This window comes from Thermobia domestica, chromosome 9, assembly GCF_964235325.1.
Source record: "Thermobia domestica chromosome 9, izTheDome1.hap1.1, whole genome shotgun sequence".
In the NCBI taxonomy this organism is placed as follows: Eukaryota; Metazoa; Arthropoda; class Insecta; order Zygentoma; family Lepismatidae; genus Thermobia; species Thermobia domestica.
The window spans coordinates 56,372,506-56,389,064 of NC_137462.1; the positions used below are offsets into that span (position 1 = coordinate 56,372,506).

General features: G+C 34.6%; 1 protein-coding gene across 3 annotated transcripts in view; it reads left to right on the plus strand.

The window, feature by feature from the left end:
• LOC145694669 (uncharacterized) overlaps positions 1–16,559 on the plus strand; it is a 508,204-nt gene that overhangs the window by 409,429 nt on the left and 82,216 nt on the right. The window contains exon 7 of one of the 3 annotated variants that reach the window (XM_081771149.1): positions 1,107–2,692. The exons of the other annotated variants lie outside the window; for them this stretch is intronic. Within the exon in view, the coding sequence (XP_081627275.1) occupies positions 1,107–1,908 (802 nt within the window). The 3' untranslated portion in view covers positions 1,909–2,692. Of the gene's footprint in view, positions 1–1,106; positions 2,693–16,559 lie in introns of those variants that run through there. 3 annotated transcript variants of the gene reach the window in all.

A 16,559-nucleotide genomic window follows, 5' to 3' on the forward strand; every position in this document is an offset into this window, starting at 1 on the left:
GTTTGAATATACTTACATTTTGTATAACAGCTTGCGCCACATGCAGTTGTCAACAAAGACACATGCCATTAATGCAATTTCAATGTCACAAAATCATACTTCAAAAGGTACTCCAGATCATATCCATGAAAGGAGAACAACTTTACGTTTTGCGTGCTGACATTACATTCCTTGCTTCTACAGTAATGTACAAAAGATTCATCACATCTCTGTAGAAATTACTTAAATAGAAATAACTCTCTTTCTTATGAGAGAAAATTTAATTTGTCCTCGTGGAAATGTGTAGAAAAAGAAAACAGATTCTTCTTAAAAAAAAAAGTCATTATAAAATAAAAACGAAGCGAATTACAATTTTAAAAATGTAAATCTAAATAGAAACAAGCCACAGAATCATCAGGTAGTTTGTGTTAGTGATTTATATACACACACACTTTTACCAAGTAGTGAAATTTCAACTCATCTAGGTAGAGTAGCTGTTAGCGTATAACGTTGAGTTCCAACACTTTTTCTATTATTATAGGTTCAAGTCTTATGATCTTCTCTAAAACTTTTCTTTTCAGGTGTTTTCCAAATGTGAAAGAAAATATTTCACAGTTATTCACTTTCATTAATCCTTCGTGTCTTTAGCCTAAAGGTCTTAAACTTCAGATATTAAATTAAAGATTTCGTTTCAGATAGTTTGTATGACTGAAATTTATAACTATTTTTTCATCCCCTGTGGTTACTTTACATCACCTTATCTATATTTTCCGTTGTATATAGTATTAACACATTTTTATGTTTATGAAACTTATTTAGAACAACGTTAATCCAAGAAACTCTTAGACTGTTCAATATGCGATAAGATAAACAATAAAAGTAATTTGAAATGAAAAAGAGGGTGTAAGTGTCAGTAAAAAAACGAATAAAAAATATTGAGTATTATACAGCTCTAGTAAGTTTGTTTTAAATTTCCAATTGTGATCCGAAACAAGTAAATATACGGTCTGTTGAAAACAAGATTCTAATAAGGTATTATGTTTAGTGAATAATAGAATAGCTTTATGTATACTTGCTCTCTCTGTTGTAGTAAATATGATTATACACTAGTGTTTATTATTTTTCAGAATTAAGGACCAAAACCCAAAAGTATGTAACAAGACTTGTACTATATGTGGAGAGAAGTTTCAGTATGCTAAATATCGTCGGCATCATATGTTGAAGAAGCATAATGTCGGGGAATATAAGTGTCCGCAATGTCCCAAACAATTCAGCGAATTTCGTTACATGCAACGACATGTAGTAATACACTCTAATGCACGTTCCAGAGATTGCCCATGCGAAATTTGTGACAAATTGTTTTTCGATAAGAATCTACGAAACATACATATTCGTGTTGTTCATAAAAAGGACGAGAATAGTGTGAACTGTGAATTGTGTAATGAAAAGATACTAAGGATCAAGTTGAAGGACCATATGGAAATACATGCAGAAAATGTAAAGTATAGTTGTCCAGAATGTGATGAGAAGTTTGTTTCAAGAAAAAAATTGTACTATCATAAAAAAGCTCATAATCCAACTTTCATCTGTTGTAAAGTTTGTGGTAAATTGGTGAGGAAACTAAGTTTGAGAAACCATATAAACAGCCACAATAAATCAGAACAGTGTGAACTTTGTGGTGCACAATTTGCCAGCAGTATTACACTTAAACTACACATGACAACCCACACAGGTGAACAACCATTTGTATGTGAGATTTGTGGTCGTAAATTTGCGCGTTACAACAATCTGCGAACGCATTTGAAACTTCATGCTGGAGTGCGTAAATTTGTGTGTGACTTATGTGGGAAGAGATTTGCTCAGAAGTGGAATATGCGAACCCACATGAAGTCATGTGAGAAGAATTCTTTTGTAGCACAGACGTCTTGATAGTTTAAACACTTCTCTAATCGTCAGTTACGTTTAGAATACTGTATATAACACATGTTTATTTTGTTTCTGTCAGTTTTACTAGTTACTGGCACAACTACGGTATGGAAGCATAATATTAAGTTTCCAATTAATATTACAGAAAAACGAAACATTTGTCAGTAGAAAGGTTTTCAGTAATTGATTTTGGTGGTACAGTTTCGGAACTTGAACTAATAATTACTTTTTGCGATGTTATTAAAACAATGAACTAATTGTATGGATCAGTTCCTAAAATACATCAAATAATTGTAGTTTCTTTATATTGTGTTTAATTAAATTTTTAATTACAATTTATGTGTAGTTTAAGTACTTCATATTTTGAATATATTGTACACCTAATTCTTTTTCAAAAATTTGTATAATTTCAGTTGGAGAGCAGTGTATTTCATATTTGCTTATTAGGTTGACTTTCGGAAGTCCTCTTGTGTCTTCCAAAATCTCCAATAGACAAAAAATAAATTAAAATTTCACGAGATGGAAGCTGGAAATTACTTATTGTGATCATCATTAAAATACGCGATTACATCATCTTTATTAGCGTCAAACAACGAACATTACGTTAGTTATACACAACTTAATACATGTTTCCAGTGAAATATGTTATTACGAGAAATTAGGCGTGAGTAAAAATTCTGGTGACCTAGGAAGTGTGATTTTTCAGCCGTGAATTTTCTAAAGTTCTCATACTTAGACCTCGCTTCGCTGCCCGCTAATTTCTAATCATCTTGGGCTCAAAATGGAAATTTATTCTTCAAAATATTTGAGTGTTTCACTAGTCTAGTCCCTAGCAATACCTCGTTAGGAATTTCATATTTCACGACATTTCTCTTCAGATTCGTGGAGAACATGTTCATTTGAATAATATATATATATATATATATATATATATATATATATATATATATATATATATATATATATATATATATATATATATATATATATATATATAAAATGAGGTAGATATTCTGTCCCGGGCCTAACTTCAGAATCCGCCATTTTGAAAAATGGCCGATTGACGCCTATCAAAGTTCGCAGACATGCACTTTGGCGTCCCTTATGCCCTTTCTAATTATCCTATTTCATAAGTGTTTCATTATTGGAAAGCGCATAGGACACAGATTCAAATGATATATAGCCTGTGTTCATACTGTCTAAATTTTAGAAGAAGAAAACTTAAAATTTAGGGAAAAATATGTCTTTTAATTCTTGGTAAGCTGGCAACATTTACACTTACCGTACGCCGACAAAAAATCCAGAGTTTATATATTTCTGTAAAACATATGTATCAATCATGCAGATAGGTGTAATACAAAGAAAGGGAAAAATCAGAAAACAAATATTGCAAATGAAACACATTTATTATTAGGCTTATGGAGTCCCCTCCTCTTCCTTGCTGTTTTCGATTACCAGTACGCAACTAAAACTAACTTGTCCATGTATACAGTAATTCATCTTCGACTATAAATGTTGTAGCGTCATATATGGGGGGAAACTTCAGTATATAGCGTATGATATAGTTCACAGATACATTCACAGTAATCAAAATTTGTGACACTTGATCTTCATTCATTGTCCTTATTAGAACAAGTCATGCAGCAGTGCACAAACTGAACAGCATATTAAATTTTCACGTTTACAGGCACATCTCATATTCGAACAACCACTTTTACACCCGCAATATTACAAGATTCTGTCAGGAATGAAATTTATGTTCTGTACAGGTAATAAAACCGCATCGTCCTAGTACCGCACTGGATTTAGCTTGTGCTGAGGTGTCATGACTGGTGCGCAAGTATGAACAACAGAGTGACATTTTAGATGAGTAGACAGAGAATATGATGTAGGAGGCTGTTCATTTATTGATTGCAACAAACTTTTGTTGTACATGTAGTACTTCAGTTTCTCAAATGTTTTTCCTTTCCACTTTGGTTTAATAACTTTAAGAAAGAATTCTTCAGCTTAAGAAAAATTCTTCGGATCCAGTGGAAATGATAGCCTGAAATCTTGTGAATAGAGTTCTGGATATGCTTTCAAGGCTGACGTTATAATACCAATCTTATTAGTAACATCTGAACCAGTTAATATATGAAGAACAAGTAAAGATTTACACAAAAGTTGACCCAAGCGTTCGGCTAATGTATGAATGAGAATTGTGCTGTTTGCTGACTTCATGAACCAAAGTTCCCGTATTCCATAAGAAATCTTCATCTGATAAAAATGCTGAATTAGTATTGCAGCATCAATATCAGATGACAATGCAACGATTATCGAGAATCCTTCCCGTAAAGTATAGATGCAGTATGGTATAATTCTAAGATCTTCCTGAATGTCAAATTCCGATTCAGAATGTGATTTTATTACAGAATTACAAATTGATATCGCTGGGGTCCTTGAAGAATTTGTTGTTGTGCCACTGATGTATGTTCGAAATTCTAATTCTTGTTCTTTTACAAATATTCCATCTTTAAAATACTTTTGCAGTAACTCTTTGTTCCTAGAAGACGCCCAAAATGTTTCCATCTGCACGGGACAGCATGTGGAGCTATCGATTGTTAAGAGTTCAATTGGATCAGTCATCTTTCTTCTCTCTCTTGTTCCTTGCTTTATTGACCCTTCTAGGTAGCTGTCCGACAACGAAAGTCAACTCGACATGGTTTCCTGCTTTTTATAGACATATCCACTACCGTCTTGCACATTTCCTGAAAAGTTTCAATGTTTTTGGCTGGAATTTTTCTTGGTTGGTTCATCACATCAACAACAATACAAAAAAGTTTGCTGGTTACAGTAAGAGATATACAGTCATCAGGTACTAAATTTTTAAGTAGCTCACAATCTAATAGTGTACACCGTGTATGCCTCGTAGTTGCTAAAGCAAAGCCATCTGAATCAAATGCTCTTAACGAGAGATTGTAGTTGTTAAATTTTAGAATTGATAACATAAGGTTGACGCCGAATACTCTATTCTCTGTAAAAGAATGCTCAATTCCAGTTCCTGGCAGATACTTTCCAATGGATTTCATAATTTTGGACATGTGAAACGATCCCAACATCTATATAATATCTTTAAATTTCTGGGTTAAAGAGTTTTATAGTTGCAGCAATATGATAGATTCCTTAATCACAAACAATTGGTAGTGCTTCTCGACGCAGCTGTTTTCTTATACCTTGGAAATTCTTCACAGCTCTACATACAGCTGCCTCCTTTGTTGCAGGATATGAAATAACACTAGTCAACAAATTTTAACTTTTTTTTCTGCCACATGAGAGAAAACACCTGGTCTTAAAAGAACTTTGGCCGCTGAATTCGAATCTGCAATCCGTTTTTCTCTATCACGCAGTTTTCCCTTGACAGAGGGATTTTCGGGAAATTTCCCCCAAAATTTCCCTTTTTCTTCATTTTTGTACCTCTAGCTCGGGTACCCTTAGGCATATAAACATACAAATTATATTCTAGGTTAGCTTGATTTATACTTAGTAAACCCTGTAAGTTTCATCTGAGTCGCATCATTCTTCATTGAGAAATAAATATATTTCTATAAATATATGCTGTATGTACTGTCCATTTTACCATATACAATAGGTGCAGAAAAATCACATGTAACTTCCACGGGAATTACAATATAAGCAAGGTTTATACTTCATTGGATTTGTAATGAAACATACTTTACAATGATGTATACACCATGTCCGACATTTTTATAAGAGGGAAATTCTAGAGGAATTTTTCGGGAAATTCCCTAAAAATAGATTTTTTGTCTCATGTCACTGTTCATATAGTGATACAGAAGCGGGAATTGCGCCAGAATATAGATTTATATCAATTCAATAAATCAATAATCACTAGTAAACATGGTTTTTGCCACATGAAAGAAAACATCTGATCCTAAAGGAACTTTGGTCGCTGAATTCGAAAGTGCAATCCGTTTTTCTCCATCGCCCACAGTTTTTTGCGTGACAAGGGGAGGGGGCTGAGAAATTCCCTCAAAATCTACCTTTTTTCCAAATTTTCGTACCACTGGCCCTTGAAATATAAATACAAAAATGACACCATATAAAACTTTGATTTATACTTAAGAAACCTCGCAAGTTTCAGAATAATCGTATTATTATTTCTAGAGAAATAAATATAGCTGCATGTATGTTGTTTGTACTACTTATTTTAAGACGTGATGTTGCGTTCTTTGCACCGAAAGAAAAAAACACAATTTCATTTACCCATACAGGCACAAATACGAAAAATGAGAGTATACGACATGGAGTAAGAGGTCTGTGGTTTTCTACCACCTGGCATGTGATTGCATTGATACAGCTGTACAACAACACGTGTTTAGCTGATGCAGTAAAGCTGCGCAAAATCGGACTCTCCTGATAAATTGTCAGGTCCATGGCAAATAGATAAGGAAGTGTTGTATAACTGCATGCATATTGTAGGTTTAGTTTTAATTTGGATTTACCTGTGACAAGTGGTCGTAAGTGCGTGTTTATTTTCTTTCTCCGCTATGAAGAGATCGCGGCGTGCGTGTATAAACTCACCGAACACTTTCTGTTACGTGTGTGGAAAATATACTGTGAAAAGTCAGCGCCATGCATTAACAGAAACGTTAAAAGAAGTTCATTATAGCTATTTTAGGTGTCATGTGGGTGATCAAGACAAAGTGTGGGCTCCCCATGTGTGCTGTGTAACATGCTATTCTACTCTTATTAAGTGGAAAAGTGGCGATAAAACTCGAGCTATGCCTTTTGCGGTGCCAATGGTTTGGCGAGAACCAACCAGTCATGCTGAAGACTGTTATTTCTGTCTAACAAAAATTTGGGGTCATTCTAAACGAACAAAATCTAGTATTGAGTACCCAAATGTTCCATCCGCTCTAAAACCCATACCACGTGGACCTGAACTCCCAATCCCTGATCCATACGCACAGTCAGAAGAAATCTTCTCCAGCAGATGAGCAAGTAGATAAGTTGCCCGAACCATCAACTTCCTTTGATCCAAACTATAGCCCAACCAAAAACACACCTCTTCTTGTTAACCAGTCCAGACTGAATGACTTAGTGAGGGATCTAAATCTGAGTAAGCAACAAGCTGAGTTGCTCGGATCGAGACTTCACGAATGGAATTTACTGGCTCCTACCACCAGAATTTCAATTTTCAGAAACCGACATGAACAATTTTCAGGTTATTATATAATGCAAAATTCCCTCTGTGCATGTACAAATATAGTTGGTTTAATGGATGCACTAGGTTTCCAACACATCCCTGAAGAATGGAGGTTGTTTATCGACTCCTCTAAAACAAGCGTTAAGGCTGTTTTGCTACATAATGGGAACACTAAACCATCAATTCCAATGGCATATTCCGTAGAGATGAAGGAAACTTATGAAAGTTTGTGTGTGTTGTTAGCTGTGATACATTATAACAAGTACAGTTGGCAAATGTGTGGTGATTTAAAGGTCATTGCTATATTACTGGGGCTTCAAGGAGGATTTACAAAATACTGTTGTTTTCTTTGCTTGTGGGACAGTAGGGCAACTGAATCACACTACATTCAAAAAGAATGGTCCCCAAGAGAAACATATATGCCAGGGAAACACAATGTTAAGTATTCTCCCTTAGTTAATTCAGAAGAAATTCTGCTGCCGCCTTTACATATAAAATTAGGCTTAATGAAAAACTTTGTTAAGGCCATGGACAAGAATGGAGAAGGTTTTGCGTACCTTAGAAGTCAGTTTCCAAAACTTAGTGACGCGAAAGTAAAAGAGGGGATATTCGTCGGGCCCCAAATTCGGAAACTATTAAAGGACAACATCTTTGAGACAAAGTTAAATAATGATTAACTATCCACCTGGAGAGCTTTCAGTAAAGTGGTGTATGGATTTTTGGGAAATCAAAGGCAGAAAATAACCGTCAATTGCTTCAAGAGCTTATGGATAACTATCAAAGGTTAAATGTAGAATGTCCTTGAAAATTCACTTTCTTTATTCCCACTTGGAATTTTCCCCCGAGAATTTAGGAGCTGTAAGTGACGAGCAAGGGGAACGATTCCATCAGGACATTCAAAAAATGGAGCAACGTTATCAAGGTAAATGGGATCCTCATATGATGGGCGACTACTGCTGGTTTTTAGTTAGAGAAAGTGACAGGCACTACAAAAGGAAGAATTAATTGTAAGTACAAATGTTTTATTTTCATACTTTGTAAAGCAGTTGTGCATTTGATCCATTGTGAGTTTTGATATTTGTTTTTGTAGGCCAATATTAATTTTTTGTTTACTATCTTAAATAACGTTTAAAAGGCGTGAAAACTAAGAATTTTGTTGTATACTTTTGGAGTTAAAGATCAGTTTTTCAATAGGATTAATCTGGCGCAATTCCCGTTTCTGTATCACTATGTGAACAGTGACATGAGACAAAAAATCTACTTTTTTAGGGAATTTCCCGAAAAATCCCTCTAGAATTTCCCTCTTATAAGAATGGCGGACATGGTGTATACATCATTGTAAAGTATGTTTCATTACAAATCCAATGAAGTATAAACCTTGCTTAGGTTGTAATTCCCGTGGAAGTTACATGTAATTTTTCTGCACCTATTGTATATGGTAAAATGGACAGTACACATAGCATATATTTATAGAAATATATTTATTTCTCAATGACGAATGATGCGACTCAGATGAAACTTACAGGGTGTACTAAGTATAAATCAAGCTAACCTAGAATATAATTTGTATGTTTATATGCCTAAGGGTACCCGAGCTAGAGATACAAAAATGAAGAAAAAGGGAAATTTTTGGGGAAATTTCCCGAAAATCCCTCTGTCACGGGAAAACTGTGCGTGATAGAGAAAAACGGATTGCAGATTCGAATTCAGCGGTCAAAGTTCCTTAAAAGATCAGCATTGTTCTTTCATGTGGCAAAAACCTTGTTGACTAGTGTAATTGGAAGAAATCCTACATTTTTCTTTGGAAAGTCGGCCTAAGATAAAACTGCATTGAAGCTATTCCATAGTAGTAGGGGTCCCTCTATATCGAGCCGAGTCAGCAAAAATTTTGTGACGTCATAGGTCAAAAATAAATTACCTTGGCCCGGAGTCAATGACATAGGCTTACTTAGGACCACCTTCTCTAGATTTTGGCAGGGGTACCTTTGCCCATCCCTAAATTTTGGCAGGGGTACTTAGGACCACCCCCTTAAATTTTGGAAATTGCCAAATCTAAAAATTTGGTATGGTAGCTTAGGACCAGGGTATGTACCTTTATTAGTATTGGGGGTCCACCTCGTTCGCTTTCATGGGTAAAAAATTGCCAAAAAGTCAAATTTCGGAGGTTTTGACCTAATTTACCCCTTTGGTGAGGTGTTATTACTCTATATGGTTACATGGGCGTATACAGGGGTCCATTCCCTTTCATAAGATATGGGTATATTGATGCACCCTTTAAATTTTTGAGAGGGGTATCTTGGCCCACCCCTTCAATTTTGGAAATTGTCCAATTTAAACATTTGGTAGCATAGTACTGGAAATTTTGGTTGAAAAATTTTTTTCGTATTCAAATTTTTTTGAATTTTTTGTAAAATTTTTCGTTTCTAAATTTTGTTTGAAATTTTTTTTCAAAATTTTGTTTGAATTTTTTTTGAAATTTTTGTTTGAAATCTTTTTTCGTTTCAAAATTTTTGTTTGTAAAATTTGTTTCGAAATTTTTTCATTTGAAATTTGTTGGTAATTTTTTTGTCTGAAATTTTAGTTTAGAAAATTTTGGTTTGATTTTTTTTTTAAATGTGCACTCATTAGTAAAGAACCGGAACTGTTTAGAACAAAAACATCCAGCAACAATGTTTTTTCATGCAGTAGTACACGTCAGAACTTGGTAATGCAACGTCATCAGTTTTGCATCATATATAAGTATCGTTCGAGTTAGGATTCATAATAACGTCAGCATGGCTACTTGTCTAGTTTCTAAACACACGTGATGTGATTAAATCATTTACCAAGATTACTGATTTACAACAAAATGAATCTTCTAGAATTTTAGCTAGCCAAATGATCCCTACGAAGTTTGGGTTAAGAATGGTACTGATAAGAATGTAATTTTACCAGCAACATTTTTACCCATGGAAGCATCAAAACAAGAAGAACGGTTACGTTTCTTAAATACTGGATCTGTATCTTTATGTTACAAAGGATTCTTGGGTCGAAATCATCAATTTGAATTTAGTACACAGCCTCATCTGTGAATTTGGTTTCGTCAGCATTTGTGATGAAATCATGAATTCAAACGTCAACACATTCCTTTCCAATGACGTTGGCAATAGCTCTATGAAATCATCAATGCAAACGTCAGCAAATTCCGTGTCAGCCCGCGAAATCATTCGAGCAAGTGCATTTGAGGAGGAAAGATGTGTACTTCTAACGATAAAGAAATCCTTTTCGCAAGCTATTATCCAATAAATATATTTAAAACAAGACATGTGATGATTGGTATCAGTGCTACAACATTTGAACCTTTTATTCGATTGGGCAAAGCAGAACAATTTGGTGTACAACTGACCTGTGAAGAATGGAAAATATTATGTTCACGAATCGAGCAAATGAATGATTATTTTCATGATGAGCTAAATGTGACTATAGTCAAATCATGAAGTGGTGCTGCGTACAGTCCTCGAAGAGAAGATGGTGGGTGCTCTTACGTAAAATGAGTACATTGCATGTCCCTCGCAACATGGTGTATCTAACGCAAACGCAATGGAACAAATTCATCAATGTATTCCAGTGTGTAAAACATTCAGTGGAAGTCTGCAACAAAAAAGTATATTCCTGAAAAAGTACTATTTTGAAAAATGTGTCATGCATATTGTACAACATGTATCTAGATGTTGTGATGGTTGTCAACATCGTTCGTGGGTGCATACCTGTATTCATAAACAGTTTATTTGTGACATTGAGTTTCCACCTATTGATATTGCAATAGACAAAATACTTCAGTTGGAATTAAAAATATATGCTAAAGACAAACCAAAGCAAGAAGTTCAAAATACATTGTATCGACAATATCCAGATCCTATATCTGGTATGGATGTATGTGCAGTGTAATAAAATAACCCATTTCAATGATTTGTGTTTTTCATTTCAAGTACAACCCTCCTGTTCTGACGTGTACTATTGCATCATGAAAAAACATTGTTGCCAGATGTTTTGTTTTAAACAGCTCCGGTTCTTTACTAATGAGTGCACAATCTTAAAAAAATTCAAACCACAATTTTCCAAACTAAAATTTCAAACAAAAAATTACCAACAAATTTCAAAGGAAAAAATTCAAAAAGTTGGAAAAATTTTACAAATTTTGAAACGAAAAAGTTTCAACCAAAAATTTCAAAAAAAATTCAAAAATTTTGAAACGAAAAAATTTTACAAAAGAGTTTCAAAAGAATTCAATCAAAATTTTGAAACGAAAAAAAATTTCAAAAAAATTTGAAAGAAATTTCAAACAAAATTTTGAAAAAAAAATCAAACAAAATTTGGAAACGAAAATAATTTTCAAACAAAAAATTTTCAAACATTTTGAAAAAAAATCAAACAAAAATTTTACGTTTCACGGTTAGCCGTCAAACTTTATCAGTTTTTTAACTATTCAATTAACAAATAAAGGGTTTTGATCATATTTATCAGTGAGTGCAAAATGTTGAACAAAACCAAGATTTTTAAACAGTAATCGATAAATGTTAAACATGTTAAACATGTTAAATAAATGTTAAACAAAACTTTATCGCAGCAAAGATTTGAAAATCATCAACCAATCAGATTGCACGAAAGATAGTGATAAGCGAATCAGATTGCACGAAATATAGTGATCAACCAATCAAATTGCATCAACAATAACTTTGCCAGTGTCAGATTAGATGACCTTGTGACTAAATTTCAAAGTGTTGTAGCATGTATTGCCTTTAGACTATGAGTCATAAGATTCAATAAGGTTACCTATCAGATATCTGAAAACTCAAGGTAAAATCAACCACTACCAGTGATCTTAGACTATAAGCTGTGACTAAAGTTCAAAGTATTGTTTCAAATTTTACGCCTCATACTAAAATTTTGTTTATCACAATTCCCAAATTTAAAGAATACTCTGGATATACCTGTCTTAGAATTAATCATAAAATTACATGTTGTAGTTAGGTCTCAATTAGGTCAATTGTTTATCTTAGCAGAACCAACCGTGTCTAGAAACATGTACTCAAACTTAAGTACCACAAGAAAGGAAATGAATCCCTGTACACTACTTCATCAACGTCAATCACATGGTACATCGTGTTGCTTACGTTTATATTTGGTGGGAATAATCAAAACCAATGACGTAATTTCATTTTGACAATTCTCAAATTATCCTACAAAGTTTAAATGTACCAATGTCCTGGACTCCTAATCCCATCATAGGTCATTAACTGATCACGTGATCATACTCATATCTACAATGATTTACCCAATGAATGAGATACCATCCAATTTTAAGAACAATTACCAATTATTGATATGACAATAAGAAATGTATCCCTCCCAGAATTTAAGATTGGTACACAAATCACCTGTGTCTTACGAAAAAAGTAATAAATCTGTACTCATTCAATAATAAAGCCGTATCAAGAAAGACAAAATAGGTCAATAACCTTTAAAATTTGAATATTTGTCTATAAGAGGGACACCAACTTATTTGATAATTCCCAAATTTAAAAGGGAACATAAACATATAAAGGTAATAAACCTCTGCACATACCCATATAGCGTGCTAAATCCTTATCAAAGGGAGTCAATAACCCCCGAAATTTGATTTTTGGTAGTTTTTCACCCATGAAAGGGAACGAGGTGGACCATCCAAATTTATAGTGGTACATATTGAAGTCCTGTACTATGATATCAAATGCTTATATTAAACAATTTCTAAAACCGAGTGGATGAGCCAAGATACCCCTCCCAAATTTATAAAGGGTGCATCAATGTACCCATGTCTTATGATAGGAAATGAACCCATATACATGACCATATAACCATATAAGGTAATAAGACCTCATCAAAGGGGATAAATTGGGCCAAAAACCAAACACGTGGTACAACATATTGCTTATGTTTATATTTTGGCAATTTTTTACCCATGAAAGGGAACAAGGTGGCCCACCAAAATTTATCATGATACATGTTGAGGTCATGTACTATGATACCGAATGCTTAAATTGGAAAATTTCCAAAACTTAAGGGGTTGGTCATGGTACCCCTCCCAAAAATTTAAAGGGGTGCACAAATGTACCTATTTCTTATGATAGAGAATGGACCCCTATACATGACCATATAACCATATAAGGTAATAGGACCTCTTCCAAGGGGATAAATTAGGTCAAAAACCAAACAAGTGGTACTACGTATTGCTTACGTTTATATTTTGGCAATTTTGTACCCCTAAAAGCGAACGAGGTGGACCACCCAAATTTATAGTGATCTATATTAGGGTCCTATACTATAACATCAAATGTTTAAAATGAGCAATTTCCAAAATTAAAGGGGTGGACCAAGGTACCCCTCCCAAAAATTTAAAGGGGTGCACAAATGTACCTATGTCTTATGATAGGGAATGGACCCTTATACATGACTGTATAACCATATAAGGTAATAGGACCTCATCCAAGGGGATAAATTAAGTAAAAAACCAAACACGTGGTATAACGTATTGCTTACGTTTATATTTTGGCAATTTTGTACCCCTAAAAGGGAATGAGGTGGGCCACCCAAATTTATTATAATACATATTAGGGTGCAGAGATCTTATTAAATGCTTGCAGGGACATGGGTTTAGAAGTCAATGCAGAGAAAACTAAATACATGGAAGTGCGTCGGGACCGGAATACAGCAAATTAAGGATGCGTTAAAATATTAAATAATACTTTTGATAAAGTGGATAGTTTCAAATATCTAGAATCAGTATTAACAGAGGAAAATCATATTCACAAAAGAAATTAAATGTCGACTCAAAGCAGGGAATTCGTGTTACTATTCGGTTCAAAATCTCTTGTCGTCGCGAATTCTGTCAAGGAATTTGAAGCTTAAAATATACAAAACGATAATTATGCCTGTTGTTCTGTATGGCTGCGAAACATGGTCACTTACTCTGAGGGAAGAACGAAGAACATAGACTGAAAGTATTTGAGAACAAGATCCTGAGACGAATATTCGGACCCAAGAGGAACGGGAATGGGGAATGGCGGAAACTTCATAACGAGGAACTACATAATTTATATGGTCTACCCAACATTGTTAGGATCGTGAAGTCTAGGAGGCTTAGGTGGGCGGGTCATGTAGCTAGAATGGAAGAAAGTAGAAACGCTTTCAAAGTCTTGACTGGAAGACCAATCGGAAAACGACCATTAGGAAGGCCTAGGCGCAGATGGGAGGACAATATTAAGATGGATCTCGCAGAAATTGGAATACAAAGTAGAAACTGGATGCAGTTAGCTAAGGATAGAAGTCAGTGGAGAGCTTTTGTGAACGCGGCATTGAACCTTCGGGTTCCATAGGCTATAGAGTTATTTAGTTAGGGTCCAGTACTATGATACCAAATATTTAAATTGGGCAATTTTCATAATTGAAGGGGTGGGCTAAGGTGTCCCTCCCAAAAATTTAAAGGGTGCATCAATATACCCATATCTTATGAAAGGGAATGGATCCCTGTATACGCCCATGTAACCATATAGGGAAATAATACCTCATCAAAGGGGATAAATTAGGTCAAAAACCTCCGAAATTTGACTTTTTGGCAATTTTTTACCCATGAAAGGGAACAAGGTGGACCCCCAATACTAATAGAAGTACATACCCTGGTCCTAAGCTGCCATACCATATTTTTAGATTTGGCAATTTCCAAAATTTAAGGGGGTGGTCCTATGTATCCCTGCCAAAATTTAGGGATGGGCAAAGGTACCCCTGCCAAATCTAGAGAAGGTGGTCCTAAGTACCCCTAGGTCATTGACCCCGGACCAAGGTCATTGACCTATGACCTATGACGTCACAAAAATTTTCCTAAATCGGCTCGATATAGAGGGACCCCTGCTACTTCCATGTAGGCACAGTAGAATCATACATGTCCTCCACATGAGGCAAGTCTTGGTACAAACTGATAATTTTCTTTGTTTGCTACTAAGTTGCTTTTTTCATATGATGTTCGCAGGTTTTATGGAAATTTCTTTGGTTCTGTGAGATGTAATACCTTTTCACGATAGTGGTAATTTCTAAGGATTTGGCTTGGCATGGTAGGTGCATTGGTATTCTCTTGCTTTTATTATCTAAATTCATGGATGAAACACTTGGCTTTGTCGGAAGAATCCTTAACGCATCTTGAAAGAACACCATGACGATGTCGTGTGTTCCATGTAATCCAGATAAAGTAGCCTCCTTACGATAAACATTTTCGAAAGCGCCTACAGTAAACTCATGTCCTGTTAGATTACTAGGTAGTGGCACACTACTCTTGCTTCAGCTAATGGTATATTTAACCAACATTTTACAATTTCTCATAAGATCATTGTAGCTTACAGATATACCTAGCTTATTGAAAGATGTAATAAGTAGTTTGCTATTACATTTTTCATATATCGCATGAGCATTCACTAAATGAAGAAGAGTTTTCTTCTGCCCTTTGTGAACATTGTAGTAAAGAATTGGAATAATGACATTGCTTTCAGTCCTTTCCCTGTCACCTTTTCAGAATAATTTTGTGGTTTACCTTCTTCAAATTCTTTTTATATATCTTCGTTGTTTGAAACATTTACGATGTTTCGTACTAAATAACTCAGAAAAAAAAATAACTTGAACAACACTTGTTATCTTTGTTCTTATCCATGCTATATTATGTTGCGAAGCATTACAAAATTTATCTGCCAAACCGAAATCAACATCTCTTAAAGCTGATTTAACTAGTTGTGCTGCTTGTTCTACACCATCGTATGCTCTTGATTTGTCTGCAATTTCTTCTGGACTACTTTTACATGAAAACACCATCAAAGACTTTTTCTTTCTTTAGGTTTAGAAAATCTAATGGCTTGTTCATATTGTCGCTATAAAAATGTTTTAACTTCTTTGTTGCTTATTACAATTTCGTTAGCAGTGTCGTTAATTATATCTCTTATTTTGCTTACATGTTACTGTAAATCCTTCAGGTAAGGGTTCAGGTAATGCAAATCCTTCAAACGCTTTCAGGTAAGGGTGAAATCATGTCATTCCCTATCTGGAAAGCTGAAACTTTAATATTGTCCACCTTAGGCATATTCTCACGGCATTGACATTCATATTTAGCAAAGTATGCCTCGAGACACAATTTGTGATCATATAAATCGGCACCAAACACAGCAGCAGGACCTTGTAAATCACAAACACGTGTAAATACCTCATCTTGGAAGTGCGTAGTAGCATTTAGAAGTCGAGTCGCTCTATCACTTTCACAAATTCTGAACTTTTGTCTCACACCAGAATGTCTGACATGGTTACAAATAACACAAGTTCGACTCTCTGCATCCACTTCACTTGCAGTTACTTTGAATTGTCGCACTGGACATTCTCTGTTCATGAAGTATCC